The sequence below is a fragment of the Anthonomus grandis genome, chromosome 4, assembly GCF_022605725.1.
Source record: "Anthonomus grandis grandis chromosome 4, icAntGran1.3, whole genome shotgun sequence".
NCBI lineage: Eukaryota > Metazoa > Arthropoda > Insecta > Coleoptera > Curculionidae > Anthonomus > Anthonomus grandis.
The window spans coordinates 12,471,215-12,499,196 of record NC_065549.1 but is presented as its reverse complement, the minus strand read 5'-3'; the positions used below and the strand labels follow the sequence as shown (position 1 = coordinate 12,499,196).

Below are 27,982 nucleotides of genomic sequence, written 5' to 3'. Positions count from 1 at the left end.
TTCTGAATTATTAATTATTATCAAAATTTTATATAGTCCAAATCGTCTGTTCAATTTTCAATCAAACGAACAAGTCTAAAATTAATTATAAGTATTTAATTTTATCTTTAATTTTTTAAGGGAATCCTATTCATTGTATTTATGTAAGTCAAATTTTGCAATTCACTCCGCACTTCCAATTCACGCACCGCATCGTCTGCTAAGAATAATCATTAATAAATTATATTATATATCAAAAATACTGTTACTAACACAACTGACTGAAGATAATGCGCGTTAATGCCGTGAGTAGATGACGATTGTTTCAATATTTTATTTTAATCAAAATCAACATGTCAGATATTAATAAAAATAAAGAGACAGGTAAACAAAAATGCACCTGAATAGCCCCTTAAGACAAAAATGTAAACCTTCTCTTTAAAAATTTTATTATTGAGTTGTAATATAATCCGGTTGATCATAAAATACTTCAAAATGCATTTAAGGAACATAAACTATATCCTTTTAAAAACCCAATAAAAAAAGGGAAACAGAAACTCAATATTTTGTCCTAATCTCCATTTTCCAGCGTTTATATTCTACCCAAGAGCCCACAACTCTATCCAGAACTAACAAGACAATTTCCTTTGTCGGCCAATATCCGTGCTCGATTGCCTTTGTTATGGAAATATAAGGAATAACTTTTACAGTTTTTATTGTCCGAAGGATCTTTTTATCCCTCCCTTTTAACTTTATATTTACACAAATGGGAAACGGATGACACTTCGGAGAGGTAAATGCTATACAAGTTTATAGGCAATCTTTTTCGGACTGATTGGCCTAAACCATTTTCAAAAAAGAAAATTCCATAACAAATATATCTTACTTAATTTTCCTAAAAATTGAAAATCCAAAAAAAGTTTTCCTCTACACAGTATTAAACTAATGGGCTTCTCATGTATCGCCAACTTTTGCCCAAATAAAAAACAAAGTTCTTTTTGAAAATGCTGATTTTCTTTTGTTTGCCAACGTAATTTTCTTGGGAATATGTAAACATGAAAGCGTGGAAAATATAAACCGTAATGCGGAAGGTGAAATACACGGACGGGATGATGTATCGTTAGGTTTTTCAGGTTTTTCGCCGCGCTGCTTTCGAACGCCTCGAATGAAAAATGCACTTTATTTTCAGTCTAAAAATATGGTTTATATTTGAAAGAAGCATATTTCTTAAATAAAATTGCCCTTTTTTTAATTTGTTATAAGCTGAGAGGTAATATTTAATTGATTTAAGTTAAGATACCTGTTAAACAGTATAAAAAAACTATTATTACATGAAATTCTTGTGAATTTGTGACCAGATATTGTGTATTAAAAGAGGTACTTTCTGGGTGTATTGATTATTTGTTAAAGAAAACTATTTGTTTTTAATCTGATCTTTAGAGCTCTACAATAGATAAAAAGAAATGTTTTTTTTTCAATTTCTATAAATATTTGTTAAAAAATTATAAAATATATAATTTAACATGAAATGAGAGTATGCATATAATAGAGCTTAAAAACGTGAAAAAAAAAGAAAATGTTCAAAAACCTTACCGAAGCCGTAGTTTTCTCTCATCAAATTAAGAAAGGATATATTACAGGTTTAAAAACGTAGATAACATAGTTAAAGTGCGGTTAAGTAGAGTGGGTATTATAATTATTAAATTAATCTTTAAATTAAATATTTATAGAAAATGGAGGAAAAAAAGTTAAACACTATTTCTTTCAATCTATTGTAAAGCCCTGAAAATTATTAAATATAATTCGAACCGTTGATTGAAGATCTACTTATATGTCATTATAATCCAATATTCTTGTAATCTGTAAGGTAAGAATTAACTATAAGCATCAAAACAAATACTTTTAAAAAAATTTCCGGCCACATAATTTTGAGAAATTATAAGAAATCTAAAACTTTGAAACAGATTTATCAGAAGACTAATCCCAAGCAACACATTATTTATTATTATCATTAAATATATATTTATTCGACGATTTTTTTGTCAACCGTATATGGTCAAGGTATATTTATTAAACTGTAGAATATACGTATATAATATACGATTCTGTCTGCAAAAGAAAGAAAACTTTAGCATTTAAAAAAATTGATGCAAGACTTACATATCTTTAAGCTCATTTACTTCATTTCAAATATTGAATGAACTTCTTGTGAAAAATTACCGCTTTTTGTCCATATTATCCAATCTAATAACGCTGTCTTTATACTTAATATTTATATATAAAATAATATCAAATTTAAATAAACAGTGTTCTTTAATTAAATATTGAATATATATTTTCTGCCAAAACATTGATTTTTATCAACACAGCCCTTGCCCTTTCACCCACCCCAAACATTTGCCCAGTAAGAAATTCTTTTAAAAAATCACCCTTTTTCGTCTATAATATCCAATCCAATAGCACTGTTTTTGTATTAAATATTTATTAATATGCATATATATAATTATATCAAATTTAAATAAACAAACTGTGTTATTGATTAGATATTAAGGACGAAACCACGAAACCAGCTGTTGTCATGCATATTATTTTGGAAAACAATGATTTTTGAAAATAATTTTTTAAGGTAAGGTAGTGTTAATGAAAAACATTTTTTTTGCGAAAAATAATTGCCTGAGAAAAAATGCTTTTTAAGAAAATAATAGGTGATACTAAATTCTATAGTTTTTTTGGTATCTATACTTTTCTCTCTTAATCTTTTCAAGTAAAACGGAGAATAGCTCCATTTTATTTATTTCAAAATAAAATTTTATTTTGTTGTACTATTTTTTATCGAAAATAAGTGAAAATTAAGTTTTTTTAAGATAAGCCATTAAGTTTTGAAAAAAACATCAGTTTTTTTTGGTTCTACAACTTTTCATTATCTAGGTTCGAAAATGTTAAATTAAAAGTTTTGATATATTTATCAACCTTATATGGTTAAGGTAAATTTATTAACCTATAGAATATACGTATATCATATACAATTCTGTTTACACAAGGAAGAAAATGTTGGCATTTAAGAAAATTGAGAATGGATTTACATAGCTAGTCTTTACACTCGATTACTATACCTTAAATATGTTATAAAATGACTTCGATATCATATATATGTCACTGTGTAGGATACGATATACTTTTAGTAGACGTTTATATCTTTTAGTATAATAATGGAATATCGTACACAAAGAAATCCAGAACAAAAATAGCAAATGTATTAACATGTTTGAAACAATAATTATACCAAATAGGAGATACAAATAAAAAAAACTCAAAAATATAAATTTGCTCAAAATTAAACAAGGATTTAAGAAATAAAATTTATTTAAGATAAACGCAGTGGAGTATTTTTTTTAATTAAATAATATTTACGATAAATTTCTTATGAACACTACTGGCTAAAATACATTTTTCTCTGTGTACATCCAAAGTTACCCCCTTATGCTGTTTAATGCATCTTAAATTAAAAAAAATATCTACATTGAAAGTAATGTTATTTAAAAAAAAAAATTTTTTATTAAACGCATTTTATAAATGTCTTTAAATAGTGTAAAATATACCATACTTAAACGTTTAACTTTTAGAAAATAATGTTTATATATTATTAGCATGTAATAAATGTTTTTGGACCTATCTCAGAGAACCCGTAAAGAAACAATAAACTTTTCTACTTGTAGCTTTTAAATTTGAAAATAAATTAAAAGAATTAAGAAAAAAAGGAAAAGAGAACTAAAAATTAGATGCTGTAAAATATAGAATGGTAAATAACTCTTACCATACTATATTAAATTACTGATCAGATTATACCGATATTTTTTTTATTTGTTAATAATATTCATAATGCAACCCGTTTATTATCAATTCTTTATTTTTTAAACATAAATAAAAATATAATTAAAAAAAAGAAATAAAAATCTTACCTGTTAGGAGCTAAGAGTTCAAACGTTCTGGAGCCAATTTAAAGTCCAAAAATCTGAAATAAGGTTAAATTAAATAAGGTGAGGCCTACTTAAATAACAAGGTGTACAGGGTGTTTTAAATTTACGAAACATAGAAAAAAAAGTTTTTTTAATGGAATATTTTACCCACGAAATTTAATATAATGCATGATATACTTTAATCAAGTAGTTTTTAATTTAGGGTATTTAGGGTATTAGATACAGTATTGAAAATCGACGTTTTCTGACTTTAGCAGATTCTAGGGACATAACTATTTGTCATGGCAGTTTTTTAATTTAATACACCTTAAAAAATTAATCAATCAATCAATCAAGCTTTATTGTCAAAAAATTTTAAAAATTTTGTAGACAAACCTATACATAAAAAGCAAAACACACAAATATATAAATCAAAATACAAGTGCTAAATAAATATATACAAAACTGGGTACAAAAGACATAAATGTACCTGGTCAAATTTCTTATACTAAATGTAAAAAAGTAAGAAAATAGGAAAGTAAATAAAAATAGTAACAAGAAAGAAAAATAAAAAAAGTCAAAAAAGTAACGAAAACAGTCAAAAACATTAATAAAATGTTTAAAAAGTCATAAAAAATTTTATAAAAATTTAGCAATACAAAATATTGCTATTCTACATCATAAAAATGTAACAATTAGTCAGTGCGTGCATGATACTCAAAAATTAATATTAAAAAAAAAATGGGAAAGTAAAAGTCTTATAATCCTAGGATAAATAGTTACGGCTTTATAGCCTCTTAAAGTCGAAAGAAGTAATTTTTAACTGTCTCTAATTCAAAAACAACTTGCCTAAAGTGTAACATCCATTACATTAAAATTCTTAGAATTTTACTTTTTTTGTGTCAAAATTGTCAAATTGAAAAGTTTTCAAACTTATCACAAAATTCTAGCTATATCACAGTATTAAATTTAAAGCAAGTTTTGAAGTTGGGAAAAGTTTCGTTGTGTGCTTTATTGCAGAAACCTGAATAATATTTATTAGATTTTTGCGCTATTTTTACCTATATTAATAATACTAATATTTTAAAATTTAAACTTTACCTATCTATTTTACTAATAAATATAGGTGTTCTTTATTATTATATTCTTTTAAGAAAAAACTCAAATTTCGCGTATTCTCATAAAATAGTCTTAAGGCCCTTTTCAGCTTTCAGCGGCCCTATATCACTTTTTTTGATTTTGTCCCTATAATAACCTACCTACCAATATGTCGACCACCGGGCTTATTACCTAAATAACGGAATTATTTTAGGCATTTCTAAAGATCTTGCCCTAATGAGACGTACCCAATATGCTTTTCTCGGGTATTTATATTATTGATAATAATGTAAAATTAAAACCTATTTAGTTTTAAACTACATAAATATGCTAATGCTACATATATAAGTAGGTAATTGCTTATGATTATAGGATATTATCTTAATATGTTAAGTATTAATAGGGAATAAATAATTGTTATAAATTTTATAAGTTAACTAATCTAAAGTACAGCCGAAAAATTATTAATTTTTAAAAGCATCTATCTATGTATATATCAAAACAACTAAATTATAATAAACACTAAATGTCTTCACATTTAAGGCATAAATAATATTTTTCTTCTTAAAACTTACGATCGCTGTAAAGTAAATTATCGGTGAATTATTATTTGCAATTAAGGAAACATTCATTAGAAAATAATAATTTATGTGTACTTTTAAAAGCTTCTTTTTAAAAGGAATACTGACTTCTCCAGCCACTGCTTCAGTTTCTATGAAATTTAATAATCTGCTAATTATTGCACGACTTTCACCAATTACATTTTTATTTTACTTTTTAAAAAAAGTCACTATCACTTAAATGATCTCGCTTATAACACTTACCTATAATACTGCGATGTAAACAGGCCCCAACGACTGCAGCTCTTTAGATGAACTACGGTCTTGGTCAAAAGGTTTGTCCACTGCGTATCCAAACGTCATCGGTCTCTTGGATATGGTTGAGTTATATAATTATATATATATGAGAAAAATAATAAATCTCCGCAAGTCCTTGATATATTTAATTGAATTCTGAATTCATAGTTTTACCTAAATAGCGACATATTTCATAATATAATAAATAACTAATGATGAGATGTATATAGCCAAAAGCAGAACAAAAACTTTTTTACTTTTTTTAAATTAACTTTTTAAAGAATTTCCTGAGTCACTTTATAAGTTACTTAGTCAGTACTAAATTATTCTTTTCTTAAGATCTGATCCTCTTGGTGGCAAAATTTGATTAATCAATATACACTGCATTCATTGATTTTGTGTTTTTAGTCTTCATAATTAAATATTCATGTTTAATAATTTATAATGATATTTTTTGTAAGATGTGGTATAACCTTCTGACGTCATTAGATATTAGAGAGCTCTCCTCTTAACCCTGATTAACAGAGACGTTAAATTACTCGTATAGTCGTTGCAACCAAAAATTTAATAAAATGGCAAAGAATAGCAGTAGATTAATTATCCCTATTTATTTACTAGATGTAAATAGGTATTTCACAGCTTAAATATAAAAATACACTACAATTACATTAGGTAAAGTTTCAAACTATAGGAGAATTTACTTATATTTGACTTTTCGTTAACATGTGCTGCCTAATGTGACTTTCTGGATGTATAGAACAGTTTGAATCACTGATTATTTGTAAGTCACCTGCATAAAACAAGGAAATGTTTTATCAATATCAACCAAATAAAATTCGATTATTTGTCATAAGAATTTCTACTGTCTTTAAATATTTTTTTAAGATTTTTCTTTTTAAAATTTTATTAGAACAATTTTCTAGCTTAAATATCCTCAAAGTAAAATATTTGAAAAAATCTACATTTATGGAGTAAGGAAATGATTCTTTTCTTGTTCAAAATTCTGTATTTTACAAAAAAAATTTCATTTTTATATTTTGTTCAAAATATCCCGATATCTGTTCGATATTCTGTAGCTTTTTTCTAATTCGGATGCTTCTTTTAGTAACTTAACCTAAACTTCACTATTTTAATTAACCAGAGTTAGTTGAAAATTCTATTAAAAGCCTCTTCAGCTTGCTGCTAAAGCTGTCTTTACTTAAACCATTTTTACCAGCTGGAGTTTTTTGCAAATTCTACTGAAAGCTTTTTATTACTTGCTTTTTCAATTAAATAAAATTTGTAGAAGCATTTTCAAAAGTATACTTCAATATGTTTCCACATATCTTCAGAATCTACTGTGGATTTTTCGACGTCAGCTGCTTCTTCTTATATTTCAACCCCAGGAATGTTTCTTTAAGTACCTTTATTTAAGCAATTTTCATAAGCAGCAGTTTTTTCATAATATTCTACTAAAACTTGTTGTTCGTTACTTAGCATTTTAATTAAGATTCATCAGTATCTTACACGTTTTCAAGAGTACAGTGTGTGTTCTGCACATCCTCATTCTTCAGTTTAAACTTATATTAAAGCCTTTATATTTTTTTTGTCAAGATTTCTTAATATTTGTTTTTTTTAGGGTCATTCAGTTCCTTTAAGATCTTCATTGATTTTAGTTTTTTCTTTATTGCACTGCTTTCTTCTTTAGTAGTTTTAAATACATTCAAAGAGTATTATTTTGTAATAAATTTATTTCAAATTTGGTTGTGTCACTTACGGTTTTCTTATTTTAGTATTTAGTTATCACTTTTTAAAGTTTTATTTGTATATCCACTACTCTCTTATTGAAAATTAGCTTTTGTTTAAAAAAATTAAAACTCATAATTTAAAATTGCCTTTTATTAACTAACTAGTTCCATTTTCAGGTCAAAATACTTGATTTTACTCAGCTTCCTTGTGCTATTAATATTTTCCATTGATTCCAAACCGGTTGAGGACCAGAAAACCCAAATAGCCGAAGCAAATAACAATGTTAAAGATACAAGCATAAGTGAGATTTTACGTAACCTAACATTCAACCCATTTTCCCCAGATTTTAAATGGATCAATTATAATATAGCTGCAGTTACAACAGGTAAGATTCATAATAATTCTCGATTATAGTTATTAATAAAATCTCTTGTTTTTAGGAACTGTTATTATAATAGCAGGGCTTGCTATGGTAATAACAATTTTCTTCCCAATTTATGCGTATAAAATATGTTATGCCCTTGGTGGTTGCCAAAACACCCTGGACCAATACGTCGATAGGTTTATAGGGGTGCAAGGACGCACCAGAAGGATAAAACGCAGAGAAATAGAACAGAACAATGATAATATGGATTTTGCATTGCATTTATTAAAAATGGCCATGGATACTTATAGCAGTAAAAAAGAAAATGAAGAACCTTACGTAAGTGTCCTTTGTAGAAGATTTCTATATATAATGATTATTATTTATGTTCTAGTCTAACGTTATGAGTGTAAACGCTCCGTCTTCCAATATCAACGATGATGTTTCGAAGAAAATTGAAAAGCGATCACCATTGGACTATATTGCGCCCATTTTGGAACTGACCTCGCGAGCCTACAATGAATTCGTCGATTCTGATCTAAAAAAAAACTTCAAGAAACCGCCATCCATAAGTTAGTCATTTTAGCGAAATTTGTACCAATCATGGTCAGTTATATAAAAAAGATTTTTGCTCTGTACGATTTGGTATTGACTATCCTGGAAAGTTCCTTAAAGTTGTATGATGTTTTTTTAGATGTATACGTGTAACAAAATAGAAGTAAGTTTATAAAAATATCTGTATGAGGTTATATAATTTTTTTTCCTAATAGCTTCATTCAATTTCAATTTCAATTCAATTCAATTCATTGAATAATATAAAAGTGTAATATTTGTAATATATTTGATATCCAGTAATACCTTAGTGTTCTATCTGCTTGATGTTTATTGAAGAATTCCCAATATTGTTTTTCCGAAAATCAAGGATAGTGGTTTAGATTTGATTTTAGATTGCGCATAACATGCAATCTAAACCACAATAATAATTGAGAAGTTTCTTTTTAGCACTATCACTATCTCAGAGCCAAGTATCACCTGATCTTTCACTTCTGGATTTTTTTTCTGTAGGGTCACCTAAAGAGTAAAGTCTATGCTACCCAACCATCTTCAATAAACGAATTGCGCGAAAGGATTACATTTGAATGCCAACAAATATTTCCTGATATGCTACAATATGTGCGACGTCGATTTAAACAAAAAAGCGAAAGGGTAACAAAAAAATTTCAGTTCTCCCCACAGAACTATATTCTTGATTTTAATAATAAGAAATAATACTTTTTATAGATAAAGAAACTAGGATATTTTCGAAGATGTATCATGTACGGTTTTTAAAATATCCTAAAATCTACAAGCTATAAAATTGTAAACTGAAAAGAATTTATGTGCAAATACAAATAACTAAAACTTTTCCCATTTAACCATAACCCCTTTAACAGTTTTCGAGATCGCAATACATGCCTCACCAATTCTGGATACACTGTAATATGACTATATAAAAATGCCTTGGTGCAGAAAACCTTTAAAAAAAAACAGTAAAACTGGTAAAAAATATATATATTTTATATCATATATTTCCATTTCTGTATTGACAGAATCCCAAATAATAAATAAAATTTAACAAACCATTCGAGAGAGCCTCGCTGGTGTACAGTATCTTTTCCGTAACTGAGCATTTGTAAATTTATCACCGGTTAAACGAGCAAACACATATACATTTCTATACTGGTGTATACAGCTCCGCATCTAGTTCGAATAGCTTATAGCGATCGCATATTTCGTTTCGAAAATCGGCCATCTTTGAAATATGGCCAGTCTGTCAGCGTAAATTGCTTTGTTGCTGGCACGCCGCACTCATCAATTTTGCCGGTTGCAAATGCTATCCCACGGTTGATTTGTTAGCTTGATTCTACCAGCGCATTCTAAAAATCTATTTTAATTTTATGATTAAAGTTCATTTTTAATTTCATTAAAATTTTATGTTTTAATAAAAATATTTTTATTATTAAAAACCATTTTTAATATTAAGATTGCCTGGGGAAAAATGTATTCCCTTTTAAACCGTTAGTTAGACAAAATTTCTTTAAATATTAAAAAAAGCTGGATTCTAGTATTTGTGTACACTGTGTTCTATTTAAGTTGTAATTGCAGCATTTCTCCCTTACTATTTAAAATAGAAAACTTGATGCAGTTTTTACTAAACTATAGTAACAACTTTTTATTAGATTTTTTTCTTATTAAAAATTGACTGATGTTGAAAGTCTTTAATAGAGTGGCACATATTCTAATGGCAGATCATAAGTCTAAAGAACATTAATTGGCAGTGGGTTGGCATAAATTATTCTAGAGATGCTTACCTTTGAAATTGTGGGCACCATCTAGTTTGGTATGTTAATTTAAAGTGCATTTGTAAGAACTTTTAACTGGCAAATTGGTTCTCATATAAACAAAAGAATGAAAATAAATATAATACATAGTAAAACACAATATAAACTTCAATTATTAACAATACTATATTATAAAAAATATGCAAATAATGCTCAATGTTTATTGTTTAACCTTTCACTTAAATAAATCATTGTTTTTAAAATTATAAGACAGTTTATTGTTAAAAGTACTACCTCTGAAATCAAAACTTTATGCACCAAATTGCTAAAACACTCAAAAAATATGTCCCCTCCCCTCTTTATTTTTTGAACGGATCAATTCAAAATATTGAAATCTGAGATAATGCAATTGATAAATGAATACTATGTTTTAAAGCAAAATTGACAGATGAAAACTTCAAGATGGCCCCCAGCAGCCACCTTGAAAACAAAATTAAATGGAAATAGTGGTCTTGTGGCACATCATAAGTTCGTAACGAGTACTTTATTACCCTAGAATATAAATGTAATATCTTTACCTACTACAAAATGTTGGTACATTTAAAAATTACCTGAATACAAAAACACTATCATGCACATCTCTATAAATAATTGTTATTCTCTGCCGTATCTACAGCGACAGGCATATGATAAAAGTTTGTTTTGTTTTTTTTTTGTTGACAGTGACAAAAATATCAGTACGAAAACAAATATCATTGTGCAGTTAAAATATTCTCATTTATTTTTCGGTTTTAGTAGTAGTAGTTTAAAATGGTCAATTCTCGTCCAGTGGAAGAAAAAATCGAAGCGATGTTTATTTACGGTGCGACGCGTAACTTTCACGAAACCGAAAGGATTTTCGATCGATCGTATCCCGAATCGTCCTATTTGTAAAAAATATTTACGGTAACTCGTATCTAAATTTACAACTACTGGTAGTCTAAACAACAAAAAGTCCCCAGGACGTCCGTCCATTTCGGAAGAAAAGCAAGTTCAAATAATTGCTGAGAGGATAGTTAATCCCACACAATTAACTTTCTCCGTCGCGATTGAACATAAAGTTTGCCCTTCTACTGTATGGAGACTTATGAAAAGGAATAAGTATCATCCCTCAAAATCAAAATGGTACACCAATTAACTGAAGATGACCCTGATCGAAGAACAGAATTCTGCGAAACTATGATGAAAACCATTGCACGGCATCCTACCTATCTCCATAATATTTGTTTTAGTGATGAATATAAATTTTTTTTTTCCAACGGTAAAGTTCATCGACCAAATTGTCGTTATTGGAGTGACACTAATCCTCACGTCTTCCGGGAAAATCATACTCAATATCCAGCAAAAATAAACGTTTGGGCAGGGATATTGGGAAACCATGTTGTGGGGTCTCTATTCATAATCCAACAAAATTTAACAGGGGAGCTGTATTTATATATGCTGCAAAATATTATTGACCCTCTATTCACCGAAATTGTCGAAACGAATCCTAATGAATTCGATATAGATATTATATTCCAGCATGATGGAGCTCCATCACACTACTCCGGACATGCTCGAAACTATTTAAATAACAATTTCTCCGGTCGTTAGATTGGCCATCGAGGACCTGTGGAATGACCAGCTCGCTCGCCAGATTTGAGACCTCTAGACTTTTTTTTATAGGGCTATTTGAAGCAAAAGGTGTACTAAACGGAACCTGCTTCAGTACTGGATTTACGAATATTTGTAGAAATATCGATGTTAGTGTATTTGAAAATATTTGGTGTAAAATTTCGAACCGACTGTTCTTGTATGAAGAAGTTCAAGGCAACCATTTCCAGCATCTTCTCAATTGAACTCAATGTATTTTAAAAGATAGTAGGTCTTTTCTCCACAAATAAAATGCTAATCCTCTAATTTCAGGAGTGATGCATTTCGGTAAGTGTTCTTGCCATCATCAGACTTGAATTACTTAACACACACACATTCTAACCAACAACAAACAATACTTTAAGTATTATCCAATACTCAAGTCTGATGATGGCAAGCAGTAGACTCCACTTCAGAATGAACTTTTTCCTTAATCAATGTATTTATTCGATATATCAAGTTAAATGTTAATATATTCAGGTACTTATTAAATGTACCACTATTTTGTAGTAGGTAAAGATATGATTCTAGGGTTATCAAGTACTCGTCAGAAGTTAATATTAAATAAATTAAATAAAATATTATTTTATTAAATATACAATTTACATTACGTGCAAATTGCTAAAAAAGAACTTTAGGCACTAGACAATAATTAATAATTTAAAGAGCCACCAAATAGTATAAATTATACAATATGACCAGTTCCAAAATCAAAATAACAAATCAAAAATGGTAGCATTGCTTACACGTTCCTCGTATCTAGCTTGACCTGGAAGCCCATTGTGCAGATTCAAGGGCAACATCAATCAATAACGTCATGAAGAGGCAAGGAATCCTAATGAAGCTCTAATTTATGATGGAAAATGAAAAGATCACATCAGAGGTGGCTTGGGATGGTCTTGGGATGGCACTTAAGACTTAATACTTCGCTAAAGTCCTGACTTAAGATCTGGCGTACGTCCTTACTTAAGATCCTACATAAAATCCGGTTTAGGACCCAACATAAGACCTTACCTAAGATCTCACTCAAGACACGTGAAAATAACAAGTGAAACTTCAAAAATGGCGGCGTTAAAAACGTTTGAGAAAAAGTTTTACAAAAAATAGGATTCAAGTTTACCTCAAGATGTTGGAGGTTTTTTTTAATAAAATATATTAAAGCAATTTTCACATTACATGGCTAGTATCGCCATGAAGTCGAACCTCAACCTCGAGCAATTGAGTTTGTTAACCTGAAGACGACACAATTTAAAAAGAAAGCCAAAACGCAATTTCTGGGTACCTTTTCGATGAATAATCTCAGGTAGGCCCAGTTTTACAATAATTGACTTTAAGTTGTAGCGAGTATGGAAATCGATCTAATCCCAAAAGGCAAACTATGCAAATTACAGGCTTTAATGGCAACAACAGCCCGGTATCGAAAATGCCCAAACGTAAAAAGTTGAGCACGGCGTACTTAATCAATGACAAAGACAAACAGACACAAAGATCACGTGTCAAATCACACGTCAAAGAGACAAGTCAAAGAGAGGGAGAGAGAAAAATAACCTGATTCCAGTAAATTGCTTAAAATTCGAAGCGATAAGAACAGCTAGCGCCATCTAGGAGCTATTATTTTTTTTACAAGGTCATTAGCCGACTGTACACTAGATGTCGCGATCAGTACTACTTAATACAATATTAAATTATTGCACTATGAAAGTAACCAAAGAAAATAAAAATGCTACACTATGTCACTTTTTCATTATATATTTGCAGTAAATAAAAACGAAGCTCATCTTCGTTTACTTTTGGGGCCCATAGTGAAGATAAAAAGTATCATATATTTAAAGATGACATCACCTTATAGAGGCCATGTAAGGATCATAAAATTAAATCGCTATTAAATAAAAGTTTTAAACATATACTAAGAATAATATTTAAATAATAAGTTTTCATTGAGATTGAACCACATTTAATAAAACCTATGATAAACATTCGAAATTTATACATGTATTATATTAAAACAGGTGAATAAAACGATACAAACTTAGCGGAATTAGAAACTTTGGAATATTCTTCAGCATTTTGATCAAAGACTCATTGGCACACCGATCTTCATAAGGTAGGAGAATTTAGTGAGAGTGTAATTGTTTAAGTGGTTATAATTTTTAAAAAACTTATCCGATTTATTTTTTTTGCGCTTGTTTAAAAGGTATTTCCTCTGGACCTCTACCTCTACCTTTCAAACAAGCATACATATGTACTTATATTTCTTTGTACTTTTAATTAATCTATCCAATAGGACGCGAAAGGGTTTAGCAAAACTGGTAGAAGACGACATTTAAATAAAAAACTGTTACTTTGAATTTCCCATAAAAATTTCAATGGCACGGCATAATTTTGACATCAGAATCGAAAATTAGATCAAATTGACTAGAAAAACCTGAAAAGCGCTGTCGGCTATGTTTTTTTATTTTTCGAGTAAATACCGAAAAAAGAATTTCTGGCGCTTAGTACGTCATTTGGCATTAAAAATTATTCGGTTCCTTTGTTTGTTTGGCACCTCTTTTTGCAATTTATCTAGCCATCGTACTAATCAAAATTATGTAAAAATACCAAGTTTCTAAATATTCTGAAGTTATTATAATAAAAAGATAGTTTAATTTAAACATCATTATCCTAATCTAATTTTAACTATATAAGGTAAATTAAGATAGATTGGCAAATCATCGGCGTTTCAATCAAGTTTCTATAAAGATAAACAAATGAAATTGTAAATAATAATTTTTGAATGTTGAGCTTCATTGTTCTAATTGAAATTTAATATTTTAATTGGAGTATTATTGTAGTGTATTTTTATTGTTGATATAACTCAAGGGTTAAATTAGTGTTGCTTACGTATATGCAAGTCTATTTTAAAAATCTTCACTTAATAAATGTTGATCTTTAAACCTAAAAACACTGTTGGCTGTTGAATTGTAGTAACATACGAGGTTTGTTAAATAATTAAAGTATGTTTTGATGCATGTATGTCTTCTCTTCTGCATAGTAGTGGTACTATCCAACACCCCGGGAAAGAGGGCTTATCAGTTACAGTCGCAATATCGAATATTGAATATTTGTTTTTCATATTATCTAGGATACTCTGTGGTATGGTACAATGGAAATACATACATGTTGGGCACCAAAGTTCAACCTACTTTTGTAAAATTGTTTTTTTTTTCCAAAAAAGAAATATACTTATCACATATTTATTATTCTAGGATTTGGGCTAAAAAGTAAAGTCCAAAAATTTGTTCAGATTTATAGTAAGGGTAACTATGTAAAAAAAAATTTTTCATGGAGTAGAGGATGTTAAATGGGGATGGGAAGAGGGGTTTATCACCTATAATTTCAATACTGAATAATGATTTTTCTTTTCACACACTGTTTGGGATATTTGAGAAATATTATCCATTCGAGATACTCACACGTTGGGCGCCAACGTTCCACTCAAAACTTTTGTCAAATTGAATTTTTTGCCAGGAAAGAAACATATTTATTATTCCAGGAATAAACGATTATGCTTCCTTAGTGTGAATGCTACATTTTTCCTCCAAAACCGGAGTTAATAGAGCTGATAACACAAATTGGTTGTTTGCTTCTGTTCGTGATCTCTGTTTTTTTTTACTTTTTCCTTGGTTCTATGGTTTTCTGGTTGTCCTGCCCTGAAGAAGCCAAAAAACAGAAACACGTGTCGGTAGGTGCCATCTTTACTTGTTCGCGACCTGGAGTATCCCGATTAACCTATTCTTTTGCCATTAATTATAAATCTGAACAGGCAGAATTAAAACATTAATAGAACTTTGCGCTATACTATACTACTACTATACTATACTAGAACTTTGCGCTAGAATATTCTTTTTTTCTTAATGAAAATATTCCTTCATAGGCGTCCTCAAAGTGAGTGTTCACTTCACCTAAAATAGTCGTAAAGACAATAAATATCTTTACAACTATTTTAAAAATACCATTCTTTTTAAAATTGTAAAATCTACAAAGTAAAAGTAGAATAGCACTTCTAGAAATATTTGATGTGCCAACATTTATTTAATCTATGTTTAGTTATACTTCTTTCCAAAATATCGATTTTGACTTTCACATTATGAAATCTGTTTAAATACAATATTATTTGCCAGTAAAAAGTATGCCATATATCAGAGCAATCTACAGATAATTTTTTTTAACCTAATTTATTCTCATACAATGTACTTTGTTATCAGCTGTATTAAGGTTTCTGTAGAAGTTTTTTGTTTTCTCAATTTTTATGTTAATGTACTTTTTTTTCCTGATTTAAATATTTTTTATTTTTTGCGGCATTAAGAGTTCTGAGGATAAACTCATAAAGGTCAGAACGTGGCAAATATATACATTGAAATGAAGCATTTTGCCTGGATAAGTAAAAAAGTGTCACAATAACTTAAGACTAAGAAAGATAACACAGGACTATAATAGTCTAAATATTATTATGTAATAATTTTTTAGAACAACAACTTTTTTTATTAAAAATGTTATTCTCATAAGAGTTTTTAAATAAATTTTAAATAAAACGAGATAAATTTTCATAGTAGAACTGAAAAATACCATTTATCTTAAAATCTTCAAATGTTTGAACGAAAAGAAGAATAGCACTTCCAGAGATCTCGAGTGCAATCAGCTGTGATTCGGATCAAAGAAAAATCATGACGCTATCCAGAAATTCAGTAAGTCAAAAGTGTTACAATTACAATAAGAATAGTTACAATTCATTTGGAAGTAATCATAACGCCAGTAAGAGACTATCACTCTTTGAAATTAGTCCTTAAAACATAATTTATTCTGATGAGAGCCACAACTTTTTTAAATTATAAATTATATTCTATAATCTAGGAATATATATACTATATTTTGGGAATTTTTTCTTAATATAATATGTTTACTATTATCTACCACTAAAAAGTATGCCACTACAAGAACCTATAGGTTAATTTGTAAAACAAACTTCATATATTTTCACATTACGTACTTTATTTTTAGCTTTATTAAGATCTCTGCAAAAATTTTTAGTTGTCTCAATTTTCTTGTTTAATTTTGTTAATATACGTTTAATTTTTTTTCAAATTAAAATTTTTTTTTGGCGCTTAAAGAGTTTTGATGACGATAAGTTCTAAAAGGTTAAAACGTTGCCAATATTAACATTTATGATCAACTAAGAGATCTAGTATTTCACCAACTTAACTCTTCATGAGACTCGATTTAAAGCGACTGTTCACTTTTAAAAAAGACGATAAATATATTGATCATAGGGCATAAAAGTTCCATTTAGTCCAAAATTCTGTAATTTTTAAACAAGAATAGCACTTTCAAAGATCTCTTCTCTTGAGTGCAAGCAGCGAAGATTGTGATCAGTGACAAAAACAAAGATTAAGCTTGTAAAATATGTTAAACGGAATTGTAACAATTTCTTTGGAGGTGATCATCTTAACGCCACTAAGAGACAATGATTGTTACTACTACAACGAAATTATTCCTCACAATCTAGTTTATTTTGTCAAGAGTTAAATTTTTTTATCCTATATTAAGTTGTCCTTTTCTTCAAGAGTACAGATTTTGACTTTCTTATTATGAACTCTTTTCAGATACAATCACTTTACTTTTATCTGCCAGTAAAAAAATACCATCAGAACAACCTACAGATTAATTTGTAAACGAATCTTGTTTATTTTGACATTACGTACTTTGTTTTCAGATTTATCAAGATTTCTGCAGGAGTTTTCTTGTTTAATTTTATTATTGTTCTTTTTTTTTTATTTAAATAATTTTTATTTTTCTGGCGTTGAAATTCAAAATGTCGCTTATACATAAGTTAATCTAAGGGACTATTATTTAAATGTCCTTAGATACAATACTTTTCAGGCAAGGGAAGCGATTTACCGAGATAGTACTTTACTGGATACGAAAATGTAGCATGAACCTTGAGATTGAGAAAGAGAATGCAAAGTTTTATTTTTTTATTGATTTTTGTGAACGCAAAAATAGTACCAAAACTAAAAGCAATTTGACCTTCTGGATGGTCTCAATTTTTTTATATGAAAAAGAGAATAATCAAAATTCAAAGTTAAAATTTTTTAATTCGTTCAAAACCGCGATTTAATTTAGTGTAAAACTTAAGACAATCGTTCACAGCTAAAAATTTCCAGTAGCTCCATTTCCAATTACAGAGACACTTTATCAATTTAAGGAGTACTTAAGTGCGGTTATTAACGTTTCTGATATAATCACTAATTTATTATTAAAAAATTAAAAAAACTTACAGTGTGCCTAGCTCACCTTCAGCTTGACTTTGAGGCTTATAGTGTCCATTAAAACATATTTCTTTTCATTTAGCATATCAATTATAGTATATAGATTAAAGTAAATATAATACAGATTTTTATTACGCTACAACATAAAATATAAAGAGAAAAAAAGTTTACTAAGCTTTATTTTATCAACATTAAGCGAGATCGTTAAAACGATTTGCCAAATTGCATCCGCAAACGAACCAAAGTTATACGCATAGATTTGATGAGTGCGGCATGCCAGCAGCAGAGCAATTTCAGCTGACAGTTCCGCTATATTTCAAATATGAGTGATTCGTCGATCTGGTGATTTACCTTGATTTATATGCAATAAAACATGATAGAAACTATTATGTGAAAAGTGTACGTATTATCTAAATATTTAGCAACAGGTGGAAATTAAACGCTCAAAGTTGATTCTTTGAGTAAAATATTTTCTTTAAAAAATAATAAATAACAAATTTTCTTAAGCCATAATGATATATTCAAAAGGGTATGAAGTACTTAAATTTATTTCTGAAGATGCTTACTTGGACACCAAAATAATGTTTCTTGTTTAATTTTTTTTTAAAGAGAACAATTGTTAGAGTAATTCCTTTTTTCACCTCAATAGATTTTTACACAAATTAGATTAATAATCTTATAAATCTCACATATTTAGTCTAATCAAAAGATAAAAACATTTCAACAAAACATATTAATAAACTTTTTATTTTTTTTTAAATCGTACCAGCATCTTTAAAAATAGACCAAAATATTCTATATTTCGAGTTTTAATGTTCCCCTTAAGATGCTTACCTAGATATTAAACGCGTATAACATTCATGAGAAAATGTCCTTTATTATGGCATTACGTACTTTGTTTTAAGTTTTATTGATGTTATCTGCAAGAGTTGTTGCTTTATAAGTTTTATTGTTTATCATTTACCTTATTTAAAGTTTTTTTATTTTTTTCTGTCTTTAGGATATTACTTTTTTTAATCAACTTAAAGTAAGGGCTCTTTCTAGGATCTTTAAGCAAAACTTAAAAATATATTTATGGAAGATTATTGCGTTATATCATTTTATCCTATCCTAAAAAATCATTAACCTTTTAAGGCGAAATAAATCAATGATCACACATGTTAGATAAATTATCAAAAAAATTATGCGAAAAAAATCCTATCGACATTTTGGGGTATATAAATTATCACGAAGCATTTATATATCTGCAACAAACATGCAACAGTTGCACAATTGGTCGCATTTAGTGGCTTTCAATTAACATGGCAGTCCATTGTCCGCAGACTGGACATTAATTATGGCGCAATGTTCCCCGGACACGGACAATCTGATTGATTTTATATAAATACGGGATACATGCACCAATTATTTTTGAATCAAGTTTTGTTTTTTAATTTTGAATCTGTTATTATCGGCATAAAAAACAGAACAATTTTGAATGTGGCTTGTTTTTTAATGTTTAGATTATTTAATAAATAATGGGTTACTCTCATTCAGACTCTTTTTTATTAGAACGTAGGTAAATTATTATAAAGTATCTTATTGCTATTCACAATTCCTGACATTCTGTAGATCATTCTGCTGCCTTTTTAAGAAGTATGATATGCGGCACTGGGAAGCTTTTACGTGGGAAGGAAATTTAAAAAAATTAGAGAAAAATGTATCTAAACTCAGATTTTTAGGATTTATTATCGTATCGTATTACTCGTTGATAAACGATGGATTTGACATTAATATTTAAGAGACTTAAGAGATTTTTATATTATTACTATGCTATTCCGTTAAACCTTATTTACTTTCGTAGATAGATATTCTTTTATTAGTCTCTTCCATGCATACCTTCTGAATTACAACTGAATAGGATAACAAAATATGAGTGACCAAACCTTTTACAAAATAAACTGCATTTCTCTTGTTTTTTTACTGATTTACTGAGGTCGTTGGTATATTTATATTGATGAAAACCCTTTTTTGATAAGTTAAAAATTCTTAATAGATATTAAAACTCCTCTTTCTAAGGTCTGTGAAGATTCCCACATTTAAAATATGATTTACAAGAAGTATTTTTATCAGTGGTAACCTCGTAGTCTTTCAATGATTTAGTGGTCATGGACTATTTTAAATTAAATACTGTCTTCCTTTAGATAATATTCAATTACACTTAATTTCAGTTTCTTAAAAATATCTGCAATTTTTTTGTTTACGATTGAATTAGATGAAATGCTATAGACCTGATTCTGGAAGATCTAGGCTTTTCTTTTACAAGTCAACGTCATATTTTAAATCACATGTTTGGGTCATTACGATCTTCAACTTTATTCAGTAAAATCGTTGTAGCTTTTTAGTGATTCAGCAACAGTTGAACAATAATGAAGGTCTGTATTTCGCATTAAATACTTTCTAATTTAGGTAAACTTAGTAAGTTCAAGACAATCCACATTCTCTTGTAGTAAATCAATGTCTCATAAAATATCGCTCACTTTATCCCTGTTAAATTTGCGACAGTCATTTTAAAGTTGAAGAACTTTAAAATTTATTCATTAAACGTATTAAACTTATAGAAACTGATAACGAGTTGAAAAAAATAACAAAAAATTAGGAGAAGTTTTAGGTTGCAATTAATTAATTAATTCAAATCGGCCAGAGAAATATGAGAAATTTGCAACCTTTTTGCTGCCAGTGACGTATCACAAAATAAAGATGATATAGTTGATGATACAGGTTTGGAAGATGATGATTAAGCGAAGTAAAATAGTAATAAAAAAAATTTTGAAAAGTCCAAATCAGAAAAAGAACCTTAATGAAACTGTAAATTAAGTGAAACTAAATCAAAAACGTTAATTGTTTGCAAGGAATCATAAACGTTAAAGAAAAAAAAAATTCAACTTAAAGACATTCACATTTTTTCCAATAACTAGGTTTTTTTGCTTTTATTTAATCAAACAGTGTCTAAAGAAGTTAATACTAGTGATCTCAATAGTAAAACTTGAAATAATAAAAAGTCGAATAAGGCTAATGGTTCACGAACATTTTAAATAACCCGAGAATTTCTTGTAACTCATATGATTGGTCAGTAAGAATGTGTTATCGTAAAGATTTTTGCCTGCCAAGTTGATTAATTCAAATCGGTTAATTATTTGGGAGAAACAGAAGAAATTTGGGAACTTATTGTTGTTAATGACGAGTCAAAAAATGAAGATGATACAGGAACAAAATGAAACCATAACAGGGCAAGATTCCTAATTTTTGGTGCTATCATTTTGGAAAGTATTGTAGTATACTGTTTTAGGTGTTGAGATTATGGAACTCAGATAACTGAATAATTAGCATCGTTTACAGTTAATTTTTTTCTTAAAGTCAACTCACTTTATTAAATTTTTCAACAAATGGCAAGTTTTTAACTATTTTTTCGACTGTCTCCATCTGAGTCAATCTATCATATGCTAAGAGCATCTTTCACTAACATATCAAACTTTCTTCAGAGTCTATTAACATTCCTTACAACTTCTCCTAACTGACTTCTATCCTGGTATTTTATTGGTGCGAATAATGTGAGACGTCTTGAAGTCATCACATATCACATGACTAAGCTCGAGATTTTGTATAACGTTTCTTAGGTTATCCTGGTTAGGTCTTTGAATCTCATCCAATTCATCATCTTTACAATGTTAAAGTTTTAGTCTTATCTGCTTCATAAAGGCAAGTGTTTTTAGCGGTTAAATCTTCGTAGTATGCTTTCAAAAATAGTTTAACTTCCTAATCAAGATAAAAATAAGTATTCCTTGAATATACATAAATCCAGAAAAAATCCTATATTTATGGTCTTCTGATTGACTTAGATGCTATTGTTCTAGTTTTAATACCAAAGGTCTTCGTTATTTAAGTTTGTCATCACAGAAGTCTCTTTGCGGAGTCTGTAAAAATTATATAACTAATTCACTTTTCAGTATCTGAAGTGAAAACTTTATAGTTCTTCATTAGTGATTTACCAGATTTATTTATATCTGCTTTGTGATGATTTTATCACAGACGATAATTTTTTGGTGATTATACTAGAAAATCTATATTTTTTTTGAACAGTCTCTAATAACTTAAGTCAATTCTCTAAACATCTATAGTGTTATCTGCTCCAAAATTTAAATTATCATAAATACCTTACTCGTTTTTATTTGCTTCATAATATTCTTATATTTTAAATATCATTAAATTTTTATGCACAGGCTATCTACAACTACTCTTAATTTCAGTTTGCTATTCTTAGATTTTTGTTTGGATCTCCATGAATCATTTTTAATTTTCCAGAATATTCAAAAACTTTCTAAATGAATTTAATACGCTGTACTTGCAAGTTCAAAAGTCGTTGCTACAGTTTTATTCTCAGAAGGTTTTTCCCTATTTTGTTATTGTTTGACTGCATTTGATTTTTCCTTAAAAAGCCTGTGCAGTAAGATAAGTCGTTAGCTTTTTTTTTTTTTTTTCTTTTTTTTTTGGGGTCGATGGAGAAATTCTTTATAAACACTGGTTACGCGGCGCCGCCCCCAGTAGTGTGGGACTCAGTGTCGAGTCTGTTTCGTCCTATACCCACTAAAACTCCACCGCTGGGTGGTGCCTTGTGGCTCCCTACACTGCGGTCTGCTAAGAAGCAGTCCTATTGTGTCCCATATGTTTAGACCCACAGGTTCAATTCTGTAGCTTCAAGGAAGTCCAGGATTGTGCCCAGTGGTAGATTTCTTATACCCTCTGGTGAGGGTTTCTCTTCCCCCAGTAATGTTGCCCTGGTTTGATTAAATGCTTCACAGAAGCACAGTATGTGAAGAGTTGTTTCGTCCTCCTCATTGCATCCCCTACATAGCGAGGTAACTGATTTTCCTAGCGTATGCAGGTGTTTCCTGCTGGGTGCATGGCCTGTAAATAGCCCTGCGACCCTTCGCAGTTGTTGTCTGGAGAGGCCCAGTATGTTCTCACCCTTCTTGAAGGGTGGGCTGCCTATAAGTTGTTTGGATTGTTCCATCTTTGGCAGCTGCTCCCAGTAGAGTTTGTTCTGGTTTGTTAGCCAGTTGCCGATTTCCCTCTTCCAGGTCTTATCGCTGACACAACATGTTGGTTCAGGGCCTACCAGGCTGTTGCTGGCTCCCTGGGTTGCAAGTTGGATAGCCCTTCTTGCATCCTTATTGTTGCCCATATTCTCTGCTAGGATTATCTCTGGCCTATTTTGCGCTTCGGCGAGGTTCCTGAGATCCTCCCAGCAGCTTTAAGTCGTTAGCTTTAAAACTTAAATTAATAGAAGTTTAATAATTAGTTTCATCTGCCCAGTAAATTACTCTTTGTCTTTAACATTTCCAAAAGAATATACAATTTTTTTATCTACTGATTGAATTTGTTGCCATCCTTGTAGGCTTGCTTCCAAAAGTTAAAAATTCTCGTCTAATGATTCAAAGAGTCACCAAAGGAGTTTATAAAGGAAAATCATATAATTCTACCTTGTAAAATGCATAAAGCTCAGCTAAGTCATAAGGTTATGAATTTGAATTATCATTAGTAACATGAGATGCAACATTAGCACTACCATCAAATGTTGATATATCGTAAAGAAAGTGGAGCTGAACGATTTAACTATTTAATTATATTGTGTATAACTACCTATTCCATTTTATGTCATAACTAAATAGTTTTGATGTTCATGAATGCTGTTATACTAAGATTTATATTGTTTTCTTTGTGTGATCTCAGTATGTTTCTCTTGCAGATTATTGTTGTTCGGTATGGCTAGGTCAATTAGAGTTGTTTTCCTGGAAATTTTATCTATTAAAATAAGATCTGGTCTATTATGCCTTACATGTTAATCGGTAAGTACACTGCGGTCCCAATATAACTTATATCGGTCATTTTCCACTACGGGTTCAGGAGTATTTTTATAATACGGAACCTTCTCTGTTGTAATAAGTTCCAACTTTATTGCCAGCTCTTGATGTAAGATTTTCCCAGCTGAGTCGTGCCGTTCTTTGTATTCTGTCGCTGCAAAGGCCTGTTATATGCTGGATTGTCTCTGGTGTTTGGCATCCATACCGGCATTTGTCGCTTTGTACGGACGGATCTCTGACGATGTGCTTGAGATAATTTCTTGTTGGTATAACCTGATCTTGGATAGCAAGTAGAAAGCCCTCGGTTTCTGGAAACATCTTGCCTGATACCAAACAATAGTTCGACGAAGCAGTGTCGACATGATTTTGGCTGATCTCATTAGGATGCCGCCCATGAAGGGGCTTCTCCATCCAGATGCGGAGTTTTTCCTGGTCCGTATGATGGTAGCTGCGCGCTTCCTCGCTCTTAAGTTGTAGAGGAGTGGAATCGTCTATTTGATTTATTGCGCGATGCAGCATGGAATTTTCTCCTTGCCTATAAAAATAGGATCTTAAGTTAGTAATTTGTTTTTCAAGTTGTTTACCCAGATCTATTAATCCTCTTCCTCCAAGGTGACGGGGAAGCATTGTTCTTTCAGTGGCACTTCAAGGGTGGTGGTTGTGCGTTTTAGTAAGTAGAGTCCTCACTTTTCTTTGTAGCCTTTCTATGTCTGTCCTATTCCAATTAATTACCCCAAAAGAATAACTAAGAACTGAACATGCGTAGGAGTTAAGTGCCTTAAACATATTTTTGCTGTTGAGATTGGTTCTTAAAACTTGTCTTACCCTTTTCACAAACTCGTTAGTCAGTTCGCATTTCATTGTTTGTTGTTCAATCGTTTGTGATTGTTTCATCCCCAAGTATTTGTAAATTTCGTGTTCGCCCATGGCCTCGATGGTCTGGAAATTCTGCATCTGATATTCTCCTGGCTGAATTTTTCCGCGAATTATATTGAGAGTACGGCATTTATCTAGTCCAAATTGCATGCCGATGTCGTTGGAGAACTCTTCTACTATATGCAGCATTTGGCTTAGCTGGTTCCTAGTTGCAACCATTATTTTTAAATCATCCATATACAGTAAGTGATTTAACTTTGCAATCTCGGTGTTATTATCTCGGGTGCTAAACCAATAGTTAGTAGAGTTAAGACGGTTCGAAAGAGGGTTCATAGCAAGGCAAAACCATAATGGGCTCAGTGAGTCCCCTTGGAAGATTCCTGTTCGAATTGGAATGTTGTTTGTACTTACTGCGCTTTTACCCTGTACTTCGAGCTGGATCGTTGTTCTCCAACTTGTCATAGCGCTCTCTAGAAAAGACAAAGTATTACCATCAACTTTATACACTTTTAAAATGTTTATAAGCCATTCGTGTGGTACTGAGTCGAAGGCTTTCTTATAGTCGACGTAGGCAGTAAAAATATTTCTCTTGTTGTGATATGCCCGGTTGTTGATGACAGAGTCGATAATAAGTTGTTCTTTACAACTCATAGAACCTTTAGCGCATCCTTTTTGTTGAGCGGCTGTGATGTTGTTTTCCTCACAGTGTTGATAAATGCGCTGCGAAACATGAAGTGATAATTTTATACAAAGTAGGTACGCTATTATTATTATTATTATTATTTGAGTTATTCTTATCCACCTCGTAATCATTTTCATCTTCATCAGTGACAACTTTATTGACACATTTATATCAAGAATTAGAATTTTATTTAGGAAATCATTTACTATTATCTAGTATCAGTTTCTAATTTAAGTAAAAACTAAAAATCTAAACTACGCAGAGTCTCGGTCTCAAAAAATATATTTTTTGTGTGTGTGTATGTGTGTGTGTGTTTAGTGTGACCTAAAACCTATATTGAATCGTTTGCAGCCCTAAAATTTTTAAGGTCTGATGATGAAGAGCATTATCAGAAGCGAAACACGCGTAATCAATTTTTTGAATAATCAAAAAAATATAAATATATTTTTTGAGACCCAGACCTTGTGTAGTTTAGATTTTAGAATCCAGGTCTCTTTGAGAAAATGGACGCCTTCTTTCTATTAGATTTCATAGTTGCAGCAACTTAAAAATCTATATCATTGGATTTATCAGACTCTCGATTTGTGATCTTTATCAATAAAAATAACCTCGTAATTATTTAATTATTTAGAAATAGCTTAACTTCGTATGCTTGGAATTAAGTTTTCTGTAAGCTACTTTAGTTTTAGATTTTATGACAATTATTAAAAATGAGTAAGAAATAATTTAAAAAATAAAGAGGTACATATGCTTATGGCAGCTTTTAGCTTTTGATCAATATAGTGAGTCATGAGTTTCGCATGAATTGTTTAAATGAGATGTCGGAGTGTATAAAATTTAAAATTGGTAATAGTTTGCTGTGAATAAAGGGTTGAAAAAAATATAACACTCTAATACGCAATAAGGCTTAATTAGTTTAATTAGGCTTAATAAACAGTCATTTACTTTTTAAATTTACACATAACTGTTATGAAAATAAACAACGAACAATAAACTCTCTCAAAGGAAAAACAAATAATTTTACCATTCCGCTTTTACCTATCTATATAAAATAAATTTAAATATATAATACTACAACTCTCAAAAAAAATCTATGTTTATGTATCTTTTACTTTTTTTTACTTTTTTTATGTATCTTTTAATGTTTACGAATCTTTTAAAAATGATTAAATACAAAATGTTTTGGGCTGTATTTCTTTCAGAGAGGTTGTTTATAGATTTATTTTTTGTTAAAAAGTTAAAGAATTTATATAAGAAGTAATGAAGTTAAATAAATGACATGTATCCTTACTACAACTGGAGACTAGTAAAAAAGGAAGAATAAGGAAAAATGACGGCAACAAAGCTGGGTCACTATAAATTGAGAAAAAACATACGTTAAGCCAGTAGAAAAGTAAATAGCATGATCGTTTACTGTCTGAGATTATGACTTACTCAATGGTCAACTGGATCTAGAGCCATTTCGTGATTAGAGTTGTAATCTATTTTCAAAAGCCATAAGTCACGGAAAAAAACCGCTTCGGCTTTGTTGGGCTATATGCTGGCAACCAGCAATACAGTAGGCCTAAAGAAGGATTTCTAGGCAACAACAAAACAAATCTAGGCTAGATTTGTTTTGTTAGGCTTTAATTCGTTTTGTTATTTATTTTAAACTAAAACCTTATTTTTTTATAAGCAACCCATAAAAGTAAAAACGCTACACTTCTTTTACTAAACATATAACTCGTTTTTAGATTCACAAAGAAAAATACATTGGAACCACTGTTTTCATGTAATATTTCTTCTTTAAAGGAACCTCTTTCCTTTTAATACATCTCAAATTCAGAGCATATGGGCCCTTAATATTGTTCGCATTACCGAAATGACGTTGAGGTAAATCTCTTTTCATGAAAAAGTATAAAGTTTTAATAGTACTCATATATCCTTATATAGAGTGGACGGACTTTAGCAAGTTTAAGTCGTATTACCTGTTCTTTGAAAAGTCTGCTTTGAAAGTAAGGATTTTTCATATTATTTTTCTGTAAGAACGTGGAGTACTAATGGATATATATATATATTTAGCATGGAATAAAGGATATAAAATAATTTTAATAATCATGTTTAATTTTAGTGAAATGAAGAATATCTTATAATTAGGTATAAAATAATAAATTAAATTAGACATTGCCAATGGCCTGTTTTTAGACTGTTTGCATCGTCAACACAAAATAAAGCTCTAACTGTTTAATTTAACTTGATTATTGAT

General features: G+C 29.7%; 2 protein-coding genes across 2 annotated transcripts in view; one reads left to right on the top strand and one right to left on the bottom strand.

Annotated features, from left to right (window-relative positions):
• Positions 1-27,982, bottom strand: part of LOC126735075 (neuroligin-1-like) — a 545,354-nt gene that overhangs the window by 335,052 nt on the left and 182,320 nt on the right. Inside the window, exon 3 of the mRNA XM_050438970.1 lies at positions 3,939-3,991. The gene's annotated coding sequence lies outside the window, so the exon portion shown is untranslated. The remainder of the gene's footprint in view (positions 1-3,938; positions 3,992-27,982) is intronic.
• On the top strand, positions 280-8,695 carry LOC126735232 (uncharacterized). Its single transcript, XM_050439182.1, has 4 exons — positions 280-284; positions 7,795-8,003; positions 8,059-8,321; positions 8,377-8,695. Exons 1-4 carry the CDS (start codon positions 280-282, stop codon positions 8,557-8,559), a joined length of 660 nt encoding a protein of 219 aa, XP_050295139.1. The 3' UTR covers positions 8,560-8,695.